We start from the raw sequence: 18047 nt of genomic DNA, 5'->3' as shown, positions 1-18047 counted from the left end.
TATTTTATAAATCATATAATAACCATATTTTACAGTGAACAAAACAGTATTTCAATTAAAACTACTTAGCTGTTTCTTCTATAATTAAAGAGGTAAATAACAAAAAATCTGGCAAACAACAAGAAAAAAACAAATTATATACTTAACATATATGACCTGACATAATAAAATATTTTTTGAATTTGAACAGTTTCTGTCACTATTAATATAGAATTTATGTAGTTTTTCAGCAATTTTATAAGTAAGAATGAAGTGAAAACATCTGGATTGTAATAGGTACTTGATTTTTTTTATATTCATAAGTGTTAAAATATTGAACCATTTATATTATCTTTTATTTTTAATTTTGAATCATCATCTGATACATCGACTGAAAAATCTATTGTCCCTATTCGATGATTATAGCGAAACTCACAAAAAACTCATGAATTGTATCACAGTAACATACTTAACCTTTAAATTTGGATTGAATCTTACTGCTTACTGAAAAATATTAAATCTCTTATAATTACTTAGTTTGATATTTTAAGCATAGTCACATTTTAAAAGCAGATATTCCTTTTAAATATACAGAAGTACCATATGATCGAAAAAAAAACGGCGTCCAGTTCATCATATAGTACAAGACACTCGAAAAAAGCGGCGTCAGCGACAGCTATGACATGAAGAATGCTGTCATTTTGTATGAAAAAATTATGGTGGGCAATGTCATTTCCATGCCAACTGCAGTGGGATTTTGTAAGCTCCGTAGCAAGAAATTTCCGATCTAGCCTATGCTATTTATATACGATTGATGAATCACTAGACAGGAAATATGTTTAGAGAATCGGGCCTCTGGACACCGTTTTTTTTTTCAATCATACAGCATATGTTACATTACTTTTTATAGTGACAGAGCATATGTGAAAAGCAGCACATTAAGTTTTTTTTGGCACTTAATTGTAGGCTAGATGATTCAAATTTTCACTAAACTCTACATACAGGAAAACTGTTTAAACTCAAAAAATATACCATATAAACATTATATTACCACTCTGCATCGCCATTAGCTTTTTGAAAGACATAGTCCAAACCATTTAAATTCATTATACCATCTTTAAGATAAAATTTCCATTTATTTCTGTTCCGTATTATTTTGTCATATTGACACACCACAATATTATCAGTGTCAAAGAGATCAGTTGGATCATCGTCTGATACATCGTCCTCTGAATTAAGTGGTTCTTCTTCGCCTCCCTCATCTTCAATTTCTTGGTCATCTTCATCCTTGTCATCATCTAAATCGTCATCTTCATTATCATCATCGGATCCATCTTCATCATCATCGGAAGTATCCATGGATCCATCTACTTGTTTGAGTTTTGGTACTTTTCTTTGATGTCGTAATTTACTTTTGCTGGAACTACATTTATTTGGTAAAATAAATTCAATTTCAATTTGTTCATCATCGTGTGTCCCATCAGTCTGAGCTACATTACGATTGATAACTGCTACTGCTTGTTGTTGACTACTAAAGGCAGCATTTACGTGCTGTTGCAATAATGATGAGGCAATTGATGGTGGAAGGCCCATAGTTGCAGTGATAACAGGGCCAGTCAGTACTTTTTGTAACTGATTACCCTGAAGTGCAGTTGCAGGCACCTATTTTAAAATAATAACACAATAATCATAAATTACAGTTTTATCAAAAATCTTACTTGTATTGTTAAAACCCTTCCGCCATCGTTTCCAGGTTGTGGTGGTAACGTAATTTGAATCGGTACCATTCTTGTTTCAACTACTGATTGAACCTGAGCAGGGACTACAGGTGGAATTTGTTGGGCCGGCTGGATATGCTGAACTGGTTTTGGAAAACCATTTGATGGTATAACATTTCCCTGTTTTTTTGGTTTCTCTTCTTCAACCTGTACTGCTTTACTCGCCAATAATTTGGATTCCCAAGTTTGCTTCAGTTCCTGTAGGACTTGTTCGTCTATTCCTTCTTCGACAAACAAATCTCTAACACCAGATACTACATCGTCAATGACTTCTTGGTATATTCGCAAAACTGATGTTTTGCAGAGGGAATTCGACATAATTATACTTTACTTAATAAATCTATAAAAAGGATTTTAGATCGGCCAAATCTAGAAGAAACTGTAGATATTTAGAGGAAGAAAATTATACAACTAAAAATGCATTTCAACAACACACAAGATAAATAAATAGACGTTCCGCTAAATCTGCGTTAAGGTTAAAACAAATTCTTCTTAAATCTTCATCGGCCAATTCAATGTAGTGACCACAGACTTTAGTCTGTGGTCAAACGTAAATTTAGACCAAATTTAGACGACAGTCAAGGTTCGAATGCTTACAAGCCACCAGGGATGGGTAAGTAAAAATATTTTCCTAAAAACTAGTTTTTTACGTATTATTTTTACTACATTTTTTCAATATTTTATATTTTTTACGTATATTTACACCTTAAACGTAAAAAACAAAAAGAGGCTCGGAAATGCCAGATATGCCTATTCCCAAGTGTCCCAAGCTATCCTATCCCTGATTACCACATTTGCTATAAGCTTTGATTTGAACAAATGATTAGAATGCCAAGCCCGTTGAATAAAACTATAGAGAATAGGGATACCATGGGGTGGGGTACCATTTGGGGGTACTTACCCTAATTATATAAAACAATTTTTTTTATAGATTTTCTATGAGGATTTTTTCTTTGTCACTTTTGTCACCTAAAATTTCTAGGGTTTTTTTTATGGCATATGTCAAAGATGATAAAATGGCGAACCTGTCACGCTGTCACTTGGCATCTCGATATTCGTCGGTCTAGTGTGTTGTGTTTGCAAAAATTTGGAAAGACTTTTATTTGTATATATCGTTTTTAATTTTTCAAATTTAGAGAGTAGATGAAGGTTAGTTAAAAGATGTAGCAAAAAAGTACATTTACCGTTTCGTAACTGGACTTTTTCTGAAGGTGTTAGGTTGTTGTTGTCTTTACGTGTCTTAAATAGTCTGCGTCATGTTAATAGTAAACAAAAGCACCAATTCTATAATTGGTAGAATCTGAAGAATTTTTTAAATTCGATACGTTTTATTCAAAGGTTAATTTTAATTCTTCCTTGGGAAGGTTTTAGCATTTATAGGGTCACAGTAAGTTCTTTGAAGTTCAAAGAACTTCAAAGGAACTTGAACCCTTTGTAGTTTTACATTTTATGTGTTATTTCTAGTATTTTTGAAATCGTTTTACCAACAATAAGAAAAAAACTGAATGTGAGGGTATAATTAAAACAATAATTAACAGTTACTGCTTTTTTTTGTAGGATATATTATGCCTCGAAATTCAAAGGATAAATATGAACAGCCATCGTCATCCTTTAGTGCAGGAGGTGTTGCTCGAAAAGCCCAGACCTATCTATTGTCTGAAGAACAATCTCATACCAAAAAACCATGGACTGAGTTGGAGATAACAGGGACTATTCGCAATCTTAGCTGTAATTTGTTTCACATGACACATTTAACAGGTATTTATTTTTACCTACTTTTTGACCAGAATTGTCTTTTACATCCAGATATTTTCTAAATAATCTAGATTCACTCTGTGTTGTCTTTTAATTTAGTTTCAGTTATACATATAAAGAAATTAAAGAAATATTAATTTATTAATTTTAATGTTTATTTTTTAGGATTAATTTTAAAAAACAATAGTTTACATCGGATTCCTCCAGATATATGTCATTTGGTTAATCTTCGTAACTTGGACTTAAGTTATAATAAGTTACGGTCACTGCCAGCTGAGTTAGGGGACTTAATCCAGTTACGGTATGGATATAACTATTTCAAGTTATTGTAATATTAGTTTATTATTAAATAGATAATAATTGTAAGGCTTTAAGATAGCAAGTCTTTTCTTGTAGTAAATGTACACACCACATATACATTTGTCAATATTAATGAATGGTATTAGAAGATTCACTATTCATAATAATACTAAAAATATGCTAAAATACTGGATTTGGGGCAGCTGGGCATATTATTTATATATCTTCAGTTTGTCCCCAAAACTCACAAGTCTATATTCTCTATTGTAATTATTGTTTTACTCAATTAGCTATAGTGTGAGATATGTAAAATATTTCTCTTGTCCAATATGATTGAAAAACTGCGATTATTTTATTATTTCCATAGTTCTAACATTTGGTATATTTTCTTGATGAGATATTTTTATTAGGGAATTGCATCTTAGTCACAATCTTCTGAGAATATTACCCTATGAGCTGGGCAAGTTATTCAACTTGATGATTTTGGGATTGATGGGAAACCCACTCAGTAAGGACATCCTAACGATCTACAGTGAACCGAATGGAACGCAGAAGCTGCTTACCTTCATGCTGGACAACTTACAAGGTAAGAATAGGATTAATCAAAAAAGTTATATTCAAATATCTCTTAAACGGACTGGAAATGATTGTTATACCAAAGCCATAGACATATTTATGAGCCTCTATTGAGGCTCCGTTTTTAAAAATTATTGAGACTGGTGTTCTGACTATCTGCATGTGTATGACAACAGGCAAATTAAAAAAAATTAAAAGAATCTAAATCTGGACTATAATCTAATCATCACTGCATATATTTCTTTTATACTGGGTACCTATAATAGAATTTTGAAAGAATTTAACATATAGAAAAAAAAAACAAATAGAAAGGAAGAAAGAATAGCCAACAAAAAATTGAAATTAACAAATTTCACTATTTTATTAAAACAAATAATAGAATCATCAAAATAAAATTACACTAAATCACCACAATACACCAAAACACTTTTACTTTTACACTACATTTGCTGATGATGCTAACATGGTTAGCGAAACGCGCGTCCAGTGTAAAAGTAAAAATGTTTTGGTGTATTGTGGTGATTTAGTGTAATTTTATTTTGCTGTGTAACACCAAAGGTTCCAACCCTCAACTGTAATAGAATCATCAAAATACCGTATGATCGAAAAAAAAACGGCGCCCAGTTGGCTGGAAAATGACAATCAATGACATTTCTCATTTAAATTTACATATAAAATGACAGCGATTTTCATTTTAAAGGTTTTTTTTTCGATCATACCCTACTTATAATATAAACATTGATAATTAAATATACTATTGTAGTAGTAAATTGTGAATGGTTCCTTATTTCTCTTATCAAATCTGTATTGATAGATTTTGGGTTATCTAATTTAGTTTGTTATGATACATTTGTATGTAAACAAGAGAAAAACAGAAACGTAAACAGATTTTAGATAAGCCAGGTTACCTAATACATTGTTAAAAGGATATAGATGTTGGCAAATAATGTTATACTTATCAAAGTAGTTTTTTGATAAAAATATTTATCTAAGGTGTTAATTAAAAGGATAGCATATAATTACTGTATTCAATAGTTTATTACATATTAAAAACAGTAATACTGTCTTATACAACAAGTATAGGGAAAAATCTGAAAACATTTCTGTACCACAGAAACAAACAATGTTAAGTCACAAAACACAGTTTTGAGAAAAACGTATTTAAAGTTGTTTATTGAAGTTATTTAACATATAGTATAATGTTATCCATGTAGTCTTGCATAGTAGACGGATAAAGGCATGGTACAAAGAATACAAGGTATGATATTGCGCAGGTTGGTCGCTACGTCACAGGTGATAACAGGCGCTATTGGTCAGCACGCTCCGCGCGCCAGTTCAAATCGTCAAGGTATTGTTATAAACCTGTTTTTTTTTGTTTATATACCGTCATTGAATTATCGCTAAGCAAGTTACTGTGGAGCAGTGCGTAAGGAGTTGGGCTAGGAAGCGAGAGACCGGAGTTCGAATCTCGGCCGGGACATAACTTTTTATTTATTTTTTAAATACTGTTGTATTCTATAGTCTATTTTTGTAGTATAAAAAAAAGAACTATTTATTCTGTTATTTTTTAATCTCCGTTATTATTATAAATTGATTGTTAGTACAATACCTCATTTAATATAAAATAATATTCTACTTTTTGAAATGTATCGGGCCCTAATTGTACCTAAAAGTAATATATTTTTAGTGATATACCATATTGTAAACTATTTAATATTTTAGTCACTTAAAAAGTTAATTTGCATTGAATAATTGCCTACCATTAAAGGAAATTTGAGCTATATAATCCTTGATGGGCATATTCTGGGTATGCAAATACTTCCTTTAAATTTTGGGTGTCGTTCAACCGATTTATTCTCAAAACCAGAAACTTCTACATATAAAAAGAAGCAGAGGTCACTAATTATAATAAACTTCACCCTTGGTATTACTTCCACTAATTATAATAAACTTCACCCTTAGAATTACTTCTATCACAATTACAATACGTTCATCTGCATTGGCATTTTCTACTTTTCGATGGGAAACAATAAACTTCCCAATATTTTTTAAATGATGTAACAATTCCTCTTGTGGTTACTTTTCCATAGATATCCTCAACTCTGTCCTCATGTGAATTCAGAGGCAATGAAAATGAAAATTATTTACCATAAACATCGCAAACTAAAAACCTAATAAACAATTTTATACCGAATATAGAAATAAATTTAGTATTCTTACCTATCGTCCAAATCCATGTTAATAGATAATTATTATTTTTAAATATATTTTTGGAACTGCTGGTTTTAGTAACTATTAAATTAAACGAACTAAAAAGTCTTAAAAATAAACAATTCTTAACCATAACCCCAAAAAATGCAGATCTCCTGTCAACTTTCTTTATTTTTTATTTATTCATTATTTTCCTAGTGACGTCACAGGTGGTATGCGTGAACTGAACGAAATTGGAGCCGCTATCGATCATACCTTGTATTCTTTGTACCATGGATAAAGGGCCCTAGGTTGGGGATCCTTGACAGTTCTATTTGACGATTCATTTGACACATTTGAATTTGATTTGAAATTTTGTGGATTTGTCAGTCTTTACTGACCTTATTTTATGTTATTTATTTTTTATTATACTACTGATAGTTGTTTAAAGGTGGTAAATGTAGAAGGAAATTGTGGCAGATCTTAAATTAACAGTGATACTATCGCGATTTATCGAAAAAGACTGTAAAATAGTTGGTTGTGTAGCGTGTGGTAGATCTGTCAAAAATCGAGGGGAATAATAATGGAATAACTTTTCGCTAGTAAGTGACTAGGTATATAATCTACATACATTTAGTAAACCGATTTATGAAATTCACTTAAAATTAACTAATTATATATGTTTTCTTGCATTTTTGCTTTTATTTACTACTCGTCAAAGATTAAATGTCAAAGAATTTAGATACGTCAGTTTGACTTACCTGCTTCAGTAGCGTATCGGATGTTTGTGTTAATAAATAATTACTATAACTTATCTATTTTTATTAGAATTATATATTTTATAACAATTTTAATAACTACCAACATTTATTCACAACGTAAAATAAAACAACAAATTATTGAGTCTACCCCACGTCTACCCTACATCATATTTTTACACGTTTTGAATAAAATTAGAACGGCACTGATACACCGGAAAATGACAGATATGCTCGAGATGAGAGAGAGAGAGAGAGAGAGAGAGAGAGAGAGAGAGAGAGAGGGCTTTAAGCAGTTTAATAAATCTTCACAATTTTCTGTGAATAAAAATATTTTGCTCCACTGTTCATCTTTCATGAGTCGAGAATTAATGTGATCTTTAAGAGTCCATTTCGCTAGTCCAAAAAAGTAGCAAAATAAGCGTTCGGCATTTAACGTTTTATGTAAAAGTGACTAGGTATTTTTACCACAAATGAAGAAGGAAATTAAAGATAAAGGATTATACTAATCCGTATTGTAGCACATTTTTAGACAACTTCTTTATTTTTAAGATTTTGATGGTCAAACATCAACAAAATATTCCTTAATGTTTGGACTAAATTTTCTGGAAAATAAAGACATAATTTAAAATTCCGTTACAATACGGAAATAGATTGACATTTTGTGATTACAGTGATATATAATTTATATGGTTTTGTGACAAATTGTTCGCTATTTTATGGCAAAAGCTGAGGCTCTGCAAACCTTAATCAAGTTTTAATCAAAGTACGTGTGTTTGAAATTTTGGGTGTGGCTTAACACGACAGGATCGGCTTAAGCCTTTGGCAATTTCTGAAATATATTATACTAGGGTGTACCCGCGACTTCGTTCGCGTCGAATTAATCATTGTAATGGTGATGATAAAGCAAAGCAAGAATTTCCATTAACATACAAACTGGATAAAATTTTCTCACATTTATGTCATCATGAGAAAAAACAATATGGCGATATTATTATACAGGGTGAGTCTTAAATAAGTGCAAATATTTTCAGGGCTGGTAGATCTCGATAAAAGAAGCATATTTTCTCTTTACCATTTTTTAAATAAGTCCAAAATAACCGAGTTATTTCAATTTGAAAATAAAAAAAAATGATTTTTTTTTTGAAAAATTTTGAGAGCCACCGGATTTTTTCTGTATTTGCATCCATTTTAGTGCCGTAACCATAGAGTAAAGGTGTAACTATGGTAATATCAGAGATTAAGAATTTATACCGTGGGAAAATTTGCGGTGAACAGGCAATTCTAAAAAGTTTTCGAAAAATATACAGAGAAATTTAAAAGAAAATGCACGATTTTCAACATCTTTTTTTTTGCGAAAAAAAAACTCATAGACGTGTTCCTGGGGTCGAAATATACAACCCCTGAAAATATTTGCACTTATTTAAGACTCACCCTGTATAACTTGGTAATATTTGAGAGGTAGTTTCACCTCGTTGGAATTTGACTTTCGAAAAATCCGTTTGCCAAAAATAAGCTTTTTACATCAAGCAGGTGGTTAATCAATTTACCCTACTTTTTGCAACACCCTGTATGATTTTTAAAAAAAATTCAAAATATGTAAAAAAACAAAATAAACTATGCGTGTCCAAGCGTTTTCCCGAAAGACTAACCGTTTTTTAAAAAACAAATATTGTAATATTTGAGGGGCGTTTTCACCCTCTTGGAATTTGAGATTCGAGAAACCTCTCCTTATCTAACCTCTACACCCCACAGTCAATCCGTTTACCAAAAATCAGCTTCAAACGTCAAGCAGTTTAAGCAGAATCGTGATTACTCAATGGCCATATTTTATGAAACACCCTGTATAATTTTTTTAAAAATCTTAAAATATATAAAACAACAAAATAATATATACGTGTTTAAGAGTTTTTCCCAAAAACTCACCGGTTTTTAAATAAAAAATATTCTAATATTTGAGGGGTGGTTTCACCCCCTTAGAATTCGAGTTTTGAAAAATACCTTCTTATCGAACATCTACACCCTAAAGTCAATCCGTTTTCTAAAAATCAGCTTTTTACGTCAAGCGCTTTAAGCAGGATCGTGATTAATCAATGACCAGATTTTTCAAAACACCCTGTATACATTTTTAAAAAATCTTAAAATATGTAAAAAAATAAAATAAAATATACGTGTTTAAGCGTTTTTTCGGAAGCTTGACCGTTTTTTAAATAAAAAATATTGTAATATTCCACCCCTCTTTTTACCCCCTTAGGGGATGAATTTTAAAAAATCCTTTCTTATCTCACGTATACATCATAAAAGAAACCCCTGTGCAAAATTTCAGCTTTCTAGGGTCAAGGGTTTGGTCTGGGCGTTGATGAGTCAGTATCAGTCAGGACAGTCAGATTTATATATATAGATATTTCCTTCGGCCACACCTGCTTTACCCCTTTTTTTACCCCTGAGAGCTAGGCTCTTAAGATCACGAGTTATCAAAATTTCATTTTCTCTCATTATATTATTTATTTATTACATCTTTTTTTATTACTAACTATCCCGTGCTCGACAGTTATTTGTCGCAGTTAGCTGTTTACTGAATTTAATAAGCGGTCGCCGCTAATAAGGCGCAATTATGACAACGTCTCGTTACCGTTAGGGTTAGTGTCGTTTTGTTTCTCGTCATTTTAAGGTTCATTAACTTAAAATATTTTTTATATATTTCTAACAGGTTAAAACGTCGCGGTCGGCCCGTTACATTTTTATTCGTGGAACCGTATCTTTCTCGTACGTGGTACTCGGTAGGTAATGGAGGTGTCGTCACATAGGAAAGGCGAAACGCGTCATTTCTTTTGATTTATCTAAGCACTGTGAGAACAAAGAGAGTAGCGAAGGTAGACGGTGAAAGGTACGCTTTTCACTTCTCGAAACCCAGTCCGTAATTTTCAGTTATTGTTCGGACAGCGTGTACATATTAATTTTTAGTGGGTTGGAGAAATATAAAAAGAAACGACGTCATTTAAGAAAAGTTTTAACCAGTAGGAACTAGGAACTACTGAACAAAGAACAATATAAGCAGTGACATACATGTATATGCATAGACTTAAAATAAAATATAGACTGAGCATCTCATTCATAAATAGCTGGAACATGCGGTCAGACACTGTCTTGTTATTGTTGTGTTATTGTTTTAGGTTATAACGAGTGCGACACGAGCGATAGATAGGTTGTCTCTGTCGTAACGGTCGTTCCCTGACGACTCTGCCGAGAAACACAACACTGTCTTTCGTTTCTCAAGTACACCTGAACTCTCCGTATCATAGCCGGGTAATTTTTTATTTTAATGAAGCTATAATTAAATTAAAAATATATCGTATTTAAACTTTTTATATTTTATTAAGATTTAGGACAGGTTTTTTAAATAAAACTGTAGAAAAAACAATTTAGAGTCCAAAAAGGATAAAAATAATAAAATACACGTTATAGAAGAAATTTTATAATCGAAATTAGGTAATTTTTGAAATTAATAATAAATTATTAATTTTAGTCAAACATTTACAACCCCTAATATTAATCAAAACAGGATCTATTCCACAGATATAATAGAATCGGCGACAGGGAGAGAAAAAAATATGATTGTTGTAATTTTTTTTCTGGTTAAGTGATGTCTTATTATGTAAATTAGAGAAAACATAAATCTGTTCCATTAAAGCAAGGAAGGTGATAGGAAGTGGATAAAATAAAAACTACATTTATTTAACTCGATCCTGTCTTTATTATACCGGGTGCGTCTCAAAAGTGGCTCATCCCCATAATGTTTTTATATTTTCAAATAAAAAAAACAAGATTTAGTATGTTAGTATATGAAATAAATTAGGATTGATTGACGCATTCAATTGTTTTTGGTCACTTCCTGTTTCACCGGAAATGACTATAACTTTTAATTTTTAAACGGCACCCTCGGTATATTTCTACTTTATTCGATAGAAAATGACACTCTAAATAAAATGACATATCATATGTCAACTTTTGACATTTTCGCATATGGTTTAATTGTAATTGTAACACGCGGTTCATAACGACAATTTGACTCGAAATACCAAGTGTGTGGTATCAATATATTCATAAAAAAATGCTTTTTTCAAATATGCTAATGAGTCACCCTTGTTCCATTTGAAAAAATTGACATATGTATGATTAAAAATACGATTTGTACATCTTTTAACCGGCCTAGACAAGACACGAAACCTATTAGACGATCAAAACTATTTTTCCAAGGCTCCTTGATTAAAACTTAGTGGATTGAAAAAAACTGGATTGAAATTTAAAATAGGATATGTTTTTAAGCGACAATGTCAAAAGTTGGCATATGATATGTCATTCTATTCAGAGTGTCATTTTTTATCGAATAAAGTAGCAATATACCGAGGGTGCCTTTAAAAATCAAAAGATGTAATCATTTCGGTGAAACAGGAAGAGACCAAAAACAATTGAATACGTCAATAAATCCTAATTTATGTCATATACCTACTCACATACAAATCTGTTTTTTTATCTGAAAAAATAAAAAAAGTTATAGGGTTGAGCCACTTTTGAGACGACCCGGTATATTAAAAAATATTGTTTCATAATGTAATATCATTTTAAAATTCTTGTACGTTATTTTAGATTCTGAAGATAATTTTAGAATAAACCGGAATATATTTTTAATAAAAACATTATTAATTATTAACAGGGTTATAATTATGATTTTGTTACAATGTAAGTAAGTAAATAATGTAATGTAAAAGAAAAAATTCAGATTTTACATTTTACTAAAATATTATCTAAATAAGCGCCTTTCTACAACAACGCCACTGACTGCCAATGGGTAAATTGAGAGTTGCCTACCGGTCCAAAGTCGTTTCAAGACTTAAATGGATTATTTAAGTCAAATTTCTTGCAAATTTGGCACTGGCGAACCATATTTTATAGTTCCTGAACAGAAAAAGTCAATAAAATAAACACTTAAGGACTACAAGCTAAGAGAATGCGTTAATACAGCCGGGGAGATAGCGGCAACAAAGCTTTACCGCACACGTGCGACACGTACTACAAGGTAATAAATGAATGAATAGGCTCCCTCGCCTCTAATCGGTGTTGTCATATTGTAAAGAACTTATCCTTATTAAACAGTATCCGACTTATAATTTAGTAGTATAAGGACTATTTAATACATCTATGGAATATTAAAACCTACTTTATTAAACTGTAGTATTAATATCTCAATATATGTGTATAACAAGAAAAAAAATATTGATAATATTAAAGACGTGACAACATAGGCTGGATGAGGAAGGCTCGGTCGACTGTACCCAGAAGTAAACATGTGTACAAAAAAAGTTGTTTGTCCGCGTTGAGATGTAAATAGTGTAGTCTATATTTTATTTTAAGTCTATGTGTATATGTGTATATGTCATGAAATGGAACAGGAGTATCTTCAAAAATAATTTGTTTTACGAATGTTTTTTAGCATAACCTACTGAGAGGTGTGTACTTTCTTAATAATTTATTTTCTTCTGTAGGTTAATCAGGTATTTTTGTTCAGTATGTATTTTGTTGATATATCGAGATTCACAAAACCAGAGATATACAGGGTGGTTCGAATTGTATTCCGGAAACTTCGGCAGCATATTCTGCAGATAAAAATAAGTGAAAAAGTTTGTATAAATGTATGTCCGTAAATGCTTAGTTTTGGAGATACAGAGTGTAGAAGTTTTATTTTATTTCAATTTTTTTCAAATAATTTCTGAAGTAACGTCAATATTTGGATGAAAATTCGTATCTGGGAGTTTTTTGACATGAGAAATTTGATTTTGATATCAGTATGAGTCCTATTTGACGGGGGCGCCACCTACATGCGTTTTTACTGTTTTGAAGAGTAATAACTTTTCGTCCGTACCTGTATAAAACTGCTGAGTGGAAAAATTTACATTTCCGTGATTTTTTACGTAGAAAATTTCACACCTCTACTTTCAACCAATAACATGCTTTAATGTTGACTAGTTACCATGGCAACTGAAAAAATTTCCGGAAATTTTTTCGAGGCGCCACGAAACTTTAAAAAATATTACCCATTTGAGTTTTAGCATTTGATGTAACTAAGGTTGGTAATATTTTTTATTTAAGGAAATATATTAGATATACCTACATATGCATTTCTTCAAATTTCTTGTCAAAAACATCAATACCTTGGCCAACTTAACAAATTGAAATTATTTTAAATTGTCATGTTGGATTAATATTTTTTTTTTCAAATTTAGGTGTGAAATTTTCTTACCGAATACCACGCAAGCTTAAATTATTCCTGGAAATTTTCTTTCGGGCACGAATATTTTAGGAAAATTATCTCTCGTCTTCGACTCGGGATAATTTTCAAAATATTCGTGCCCTCAAAAAAATTTCCGAAAATAATTTAAGCTCTTGTGATATTATAAGTGAAAATATATCTTGGTTAAAATCGCTAGGAGCCACCGTTCTCAAGCTATTTAGACTAGAAATATTCATTGACGAAAACGAAATATGTTGAGTCTAAAGGTGCGTATTCATTATCCGAACGAACGAACGAACGAACGAACGAACGAATGAAAGTGCGGTATATTTAGACGGGGACCGAACGCATGCGGCCGTTCGTTCGGTCGTGCGCTCGACCATCCGCTTCGAGTCGGTACACCAAAGGCGTTCGCCTGCGTGCGCTTTCAGATTTAAGGTGCGTATTCATTATCCGAACGAACGAACGAACGAACGAACGAATGAAAGTGCGGTATATTTAGACGGGGACCGAACGCATGCGGCCGTTCGTTCGTTCGTGCGCTCGACCATCCGCTTCGAGTCGGTACATCAAAGGCGTTTAGACGTCATGGTACAAAGAATACACGGTATGATCGATAGCGGCTCCAATTTCGTTCAGTTCGCGCATACCACCTGTGACGTCACTAGGAAAATGAGGAATAAATAAAAAATAAAGAAAGTTGACAGGAGATCTGCATTTTTGAGGTTATGGTTAAGAATTTTTTATTTTTAAGACTTTTTAGTTCGTTTAATTTAATAATTACTAAAACCAGCAGTTCCAAAAATATATTTAAAATAATAATTATCTATTAACATGGATTTGGACGATAGGTAAGAATACTGAATTTATTTCTATATTCGGTATAAAATTGTTTATTAGGTTTTTAGTTTGCGATGTTTATGGTAAATAATTTTCATTTTCATTGCCTCTGAATTCACATGAGGACAGAGTTGAGGATATCTATGGAAAAGTAACCACAAGAGGAATTGTTACATCATTTAAAAAATATTGGGAAGTTTATTGTTTCCCATCGAAAAGTAGAAAATGCCAATGCAGATGAACGTATTGTAATTGTGATAGAAGTAATTCTAAGGGTGAAGTTTATTATAATTAGTGGAAGTAATACCAAGGGTGAAGTTTATTATAATTAGTGACCTCTGCTTCTTTTTATATGTAGAAGTTTCTGGTTTTGAGAATAAATCGGTTGAACGACACCCAAAATTTAAAGGAAGTATTTGCATACCCAGAATATGCCCATCAAGGATTATATAGCTCAAATTTCCTTTAATGGTAGGCAATTATTCAATGCAAATTAACTTTTTAAGTGACTAAAATATTAAATAGTTTACAATATGGTATATCACTAAAAATATATTACTTTTAGGTACAATTAGGGCCCGATACATTTCAAAAAGTAGAATATTATTTTATATTAAATGAGGTATTGTACTAACAATCAATTTATATTAATAACGGAGATTAAAAATAACAGAATAAATAGTTCTTTTTCTTATACTACAAAAATAAACTATAGAATACAACAGTATTTAAAAAAATAAAAAGTGATGTTCCGGCCGAGATTCGAACTCCGGTCTCTCGCTTCCTAGCCCGACTCCTTATGCACTGCTCCATAGTAACTTGCTTAGCGATAATTCAATGACGGTATATAAACAAAAAAAAAACAGGTTTATAACAATATCTTGACGATTTGAACTGGCGCGCGAATGAAGAAATGCGTGCGGTCTTCTCGTGCGGCTCTATCGTGCGGTCCCCGTCCATACCACTAGCGTACGTTCGTTCGTTCGTTCGTTCGTTCGTGCGGATAATGAATACGCACCTTAATAGATTTTATATGGTTTTTTTGAACTGAAATGATAAATTTGCGAACTTTTTATATTTTTAAATTAATCAGAAATTTTTCTTCGAAAAAATGATAATAAAACAGTTTCTATTGATCTTTTGACACAAAAACATTTCAAATTTATGATTTCAGTTTGATAACTATTTAGTCAACATGCTTAATTTTTGTCAATGATGACAGGTATTGATAATTTCGATTCCAAATATCTCGATAACCATTACTCGTAGCGATCTTTACCAAAAGACCTTTTTTACGTAAAAACGTCGTAAATTTATATTTAGTCAGTAGTTTTATACAGGTACTGACGAAAAGTTATTACTCTTCAACAAAAAACAAACAAACAACGTTTTATTGTACAAAAAGCCAAAACAGCTTCATCGACAAAGCACTCACAAACAACAAAATCACAAAAAAATACAAACAACAAAAAATATACAATACAAATAATACAATTCAAAAAAATTTAAGTCTTTAAAATTACAAAAAGAATATACATGGACAATTTTAGGACAGTACGCAGTAAATAGATATAATTTTCGAGTTACAAAATATTAAATACTTGACCTTTGACCAGTGTGTGAGATGATCAAAATTTTAAAATTCAAAATTGTTCATAATTAAACATCAACAAAAAGGTCGTTTACCGCATATAGGGCTCTCTCCAGTAGGTATAATTTTAGAGCATTGCGAAATGCGGGAAAGAATGAAAGGGACTTGATATTCAAAGGCAGATGATTGTACATTTTTTTGGCATTGTACAGTATTGAACCTTTAACTAGTTCTGAGCTCGGGGTTGGCAGATAAAGATCGTGCTCTGCATTCCTAAGTGGATAGTTATGAGTTGGCCTTTCGGGAATAGCAGATATGTGCTTGCGGATTAAGCAAACGGATTCAAAAATGAATAAAGAAGGAAGAGTCAGTATTTTCAAATTTTTAAAGAAATTCTGGCAGTGAGTTCTACTGTTCAGTCCCAATAAATATCGAACTGCTCTCTTTTGAACTCTGAAAACACGATCAAATTTTGTTGCGCAGCAAGTACCCCAGAATGGAAGGGCGTAACGAAGATGTGACTCAAAAAGGGCATAATAGGCTATTCTAGAGGTTGAGAAGTTAAGTTCCTTAGAAACTGATCTTAGCGCAAAACAGGCAGCGCTTAGTTTCTTTGATAGAGCTTCTATGTGAAAGTCCCATTTTAACGAGTTGTCTACAACAAGTCCTAAGAATTTCACAGAGTCCACGACGTCAATAGTGGTGTTATTAAGTACAAAAGGTTGTATAGTACTTTTATATGACAAAACTTTAGTTTTTGATAGGTTGAGACATAGGAGATTAGAATCGCACCAAGACTTAATGGTGCGTAAGACATTGGATATAATATCATATAGTGCCGCAACATCTGGGCCGCTCCAAGTGAAACTAGTATCGTCCGCAAAGAGGCAGATTTTACCGCTAAAGTCTAGATTTGCAATGTCGTTGATAAACACCAGAAACAAAATAGTGCTAAGTACTGAACCCTGAGGGACACCACATTCTATAGGCTTACAAGAAGACATAGACGTATCAATCCTCACAAACTGCCTTCTGTTGCCAAGATATGACTTAAGCCATTCGAGCGGCACTCCCCTGAATCCATAGTTTTGCAATTTGTTAATTAAGATATTATGATTTACACAGTCGAAAGCCTTAGAGAAATCACAGAAAATTGTAGCTGTAGAGTGATGGTTATTCAGACTAGAGTATACATTATTAAAAAGGTCGAACATAGCATCATTTGTGCAACTGTTACTTAGAAATCCAAATTGATGGGTAGTAAGTATTTTATATTTAAGGAGAAAAGATAGAAACCTTTTTTTAACCAATCTTTCAATGATCTTAGATAATGTGGGCAGGAGTGCAATTGGGCGATAGTTCGAAGCTTCATCTTTATCACCTCCTTTATACAGAGGAATAATTATTGCTGTCTTAAGGCAGTTTGGAAAAACTCCTTTTTGGAATGACTCGTTAATTAAAGTAGTAAGATGGTTTAATGTGCATTCAGGAAGTTCAGAGACCATTTTGAGAGTAAGCCCATCAGTTCCAGATGAGGATTTCAACCCGTTAAAAATATGTAGGTGGCGCCCTCTACAAGTAGGAGTCATATTGTTTTTGTCAAAAAACTCCCAGACACCAATTTTCATCGAAATATTGACGTTACTTCAGAAATTATTTGGAATAAATCGAAATAAAACTGAAACTTCTACACCCTGTATCTCCGAAACTAAGCATTTTAGGACATACATTTATACGAACTTTTTTACTTATTTTTATCTGCAGAATATGCTGCCGAAGTTTCCTTAATACAGTTGAGACCACCCTGTGTAGACATTCATAGAACACAAAAGTATTATATTTATGTTCCTTAAACATGTATCCGTTTTTATCGTAGTAGTAAAAACTTTTTAAGGTAGAGTAAGGTTTGGTTAGAACTAACTGCTTTATTCGCTTGAATAAACAAAACGTGTTTTAATACCGACAATGTACGGTGGTTATCTCAATAGATA

General features: G+C 32.0%; 2 protein-coding genes across 2 annotated transcripts in view; one reads left to right on the top strand and one right to left on the bottom strand.

The window, feature by feature from the left end:
* Positions 1-2: 2 nt before the first annotated feature.
* On the bottom strand, positions 3-2261 carry LOC115884780 (transcription initiation factor IIA subunit 1-like). Its single transcript, XM_030903455.1, has 2 exons — positions 1698-2261; positions 3-1641 (listed from the first exon to the last, which is right to left on the bottom strand). The coding sequence occupies exons 1-2, from the start codon at positions 2073-2075 to the stop codon at positions 1027-1029; spliced, it is 993 nt and encodes a 330-aa protein (XP_030759315.1). The 5' UTR covers positions 2076-2261; the 3' UTR covers positions 3-1026.
* Positions 2262-2781: 520 nt separating this feature from the next.
* Positions 2782-18047, top strand: part of LOC115884743 (CCR4-NOT transcription complex subunit 6) — a 248685-nt gene continuing 233419 nt past the window's right edge. Inside the window, exons 1-4 of the mRNA XM_030903398.1 lie at positions 2782-2906; positions 3315-3515; positions 3678-3813; positions 4223-4398. Coding sequence (XP_030759258.1) covers positions 3323-3515; positions 3678-3813; positions 4223-4398 — 505 coding nt within the window. The 5' untranslated portion in view covers positions 2782-2906; positions 3315-3322. The remainder of the gene's footprint in view (positions 2907-3314; positions 3516-3677; positions 3814-4222; positions 4399-18047) is intronic.

This window comes from Sitophilus oryzae, unplaced genomic scaffold, assembly GCF_002938485.1.
Source record: "Sitophilus oryzae breed Bouriz unplaced genomic scaffold, Soryzae_2.0 scaffold_357_pilon_pilon, whole genome shotgun sequence".
Taxonomy (NCBI): Eukaryota; Metazoa; Arthropoda; class Insecta; order Coleoptera; family Curculionidae; genus Sitophilus; species Sitophilus oryzae.
The sequence above is the reverse complement of the archived record's forward strand: the minus strand, read 5'-3'. Positions and strand labels throughout refer to the sequence as shown.

What these genes read in the sequence shown, in the direction of transcription:
- LOC115884780 (XM_030903455.1), bottom strand. Translation starts at nt 2,075, where the DNA reads ATGTCGAATTCCCTCTGCAAAACATCAGTTTTGCGAATATACCAAGAA. An exon ending in GAAGGGTTTTAACAATACAA is followed by an intron (nt 1,642 to 1,697) that starts GTAAGATTTTTG and finishes ATTTTAAAATAG; the next exon opens with GTGCCTGCAACTGCACTTCA.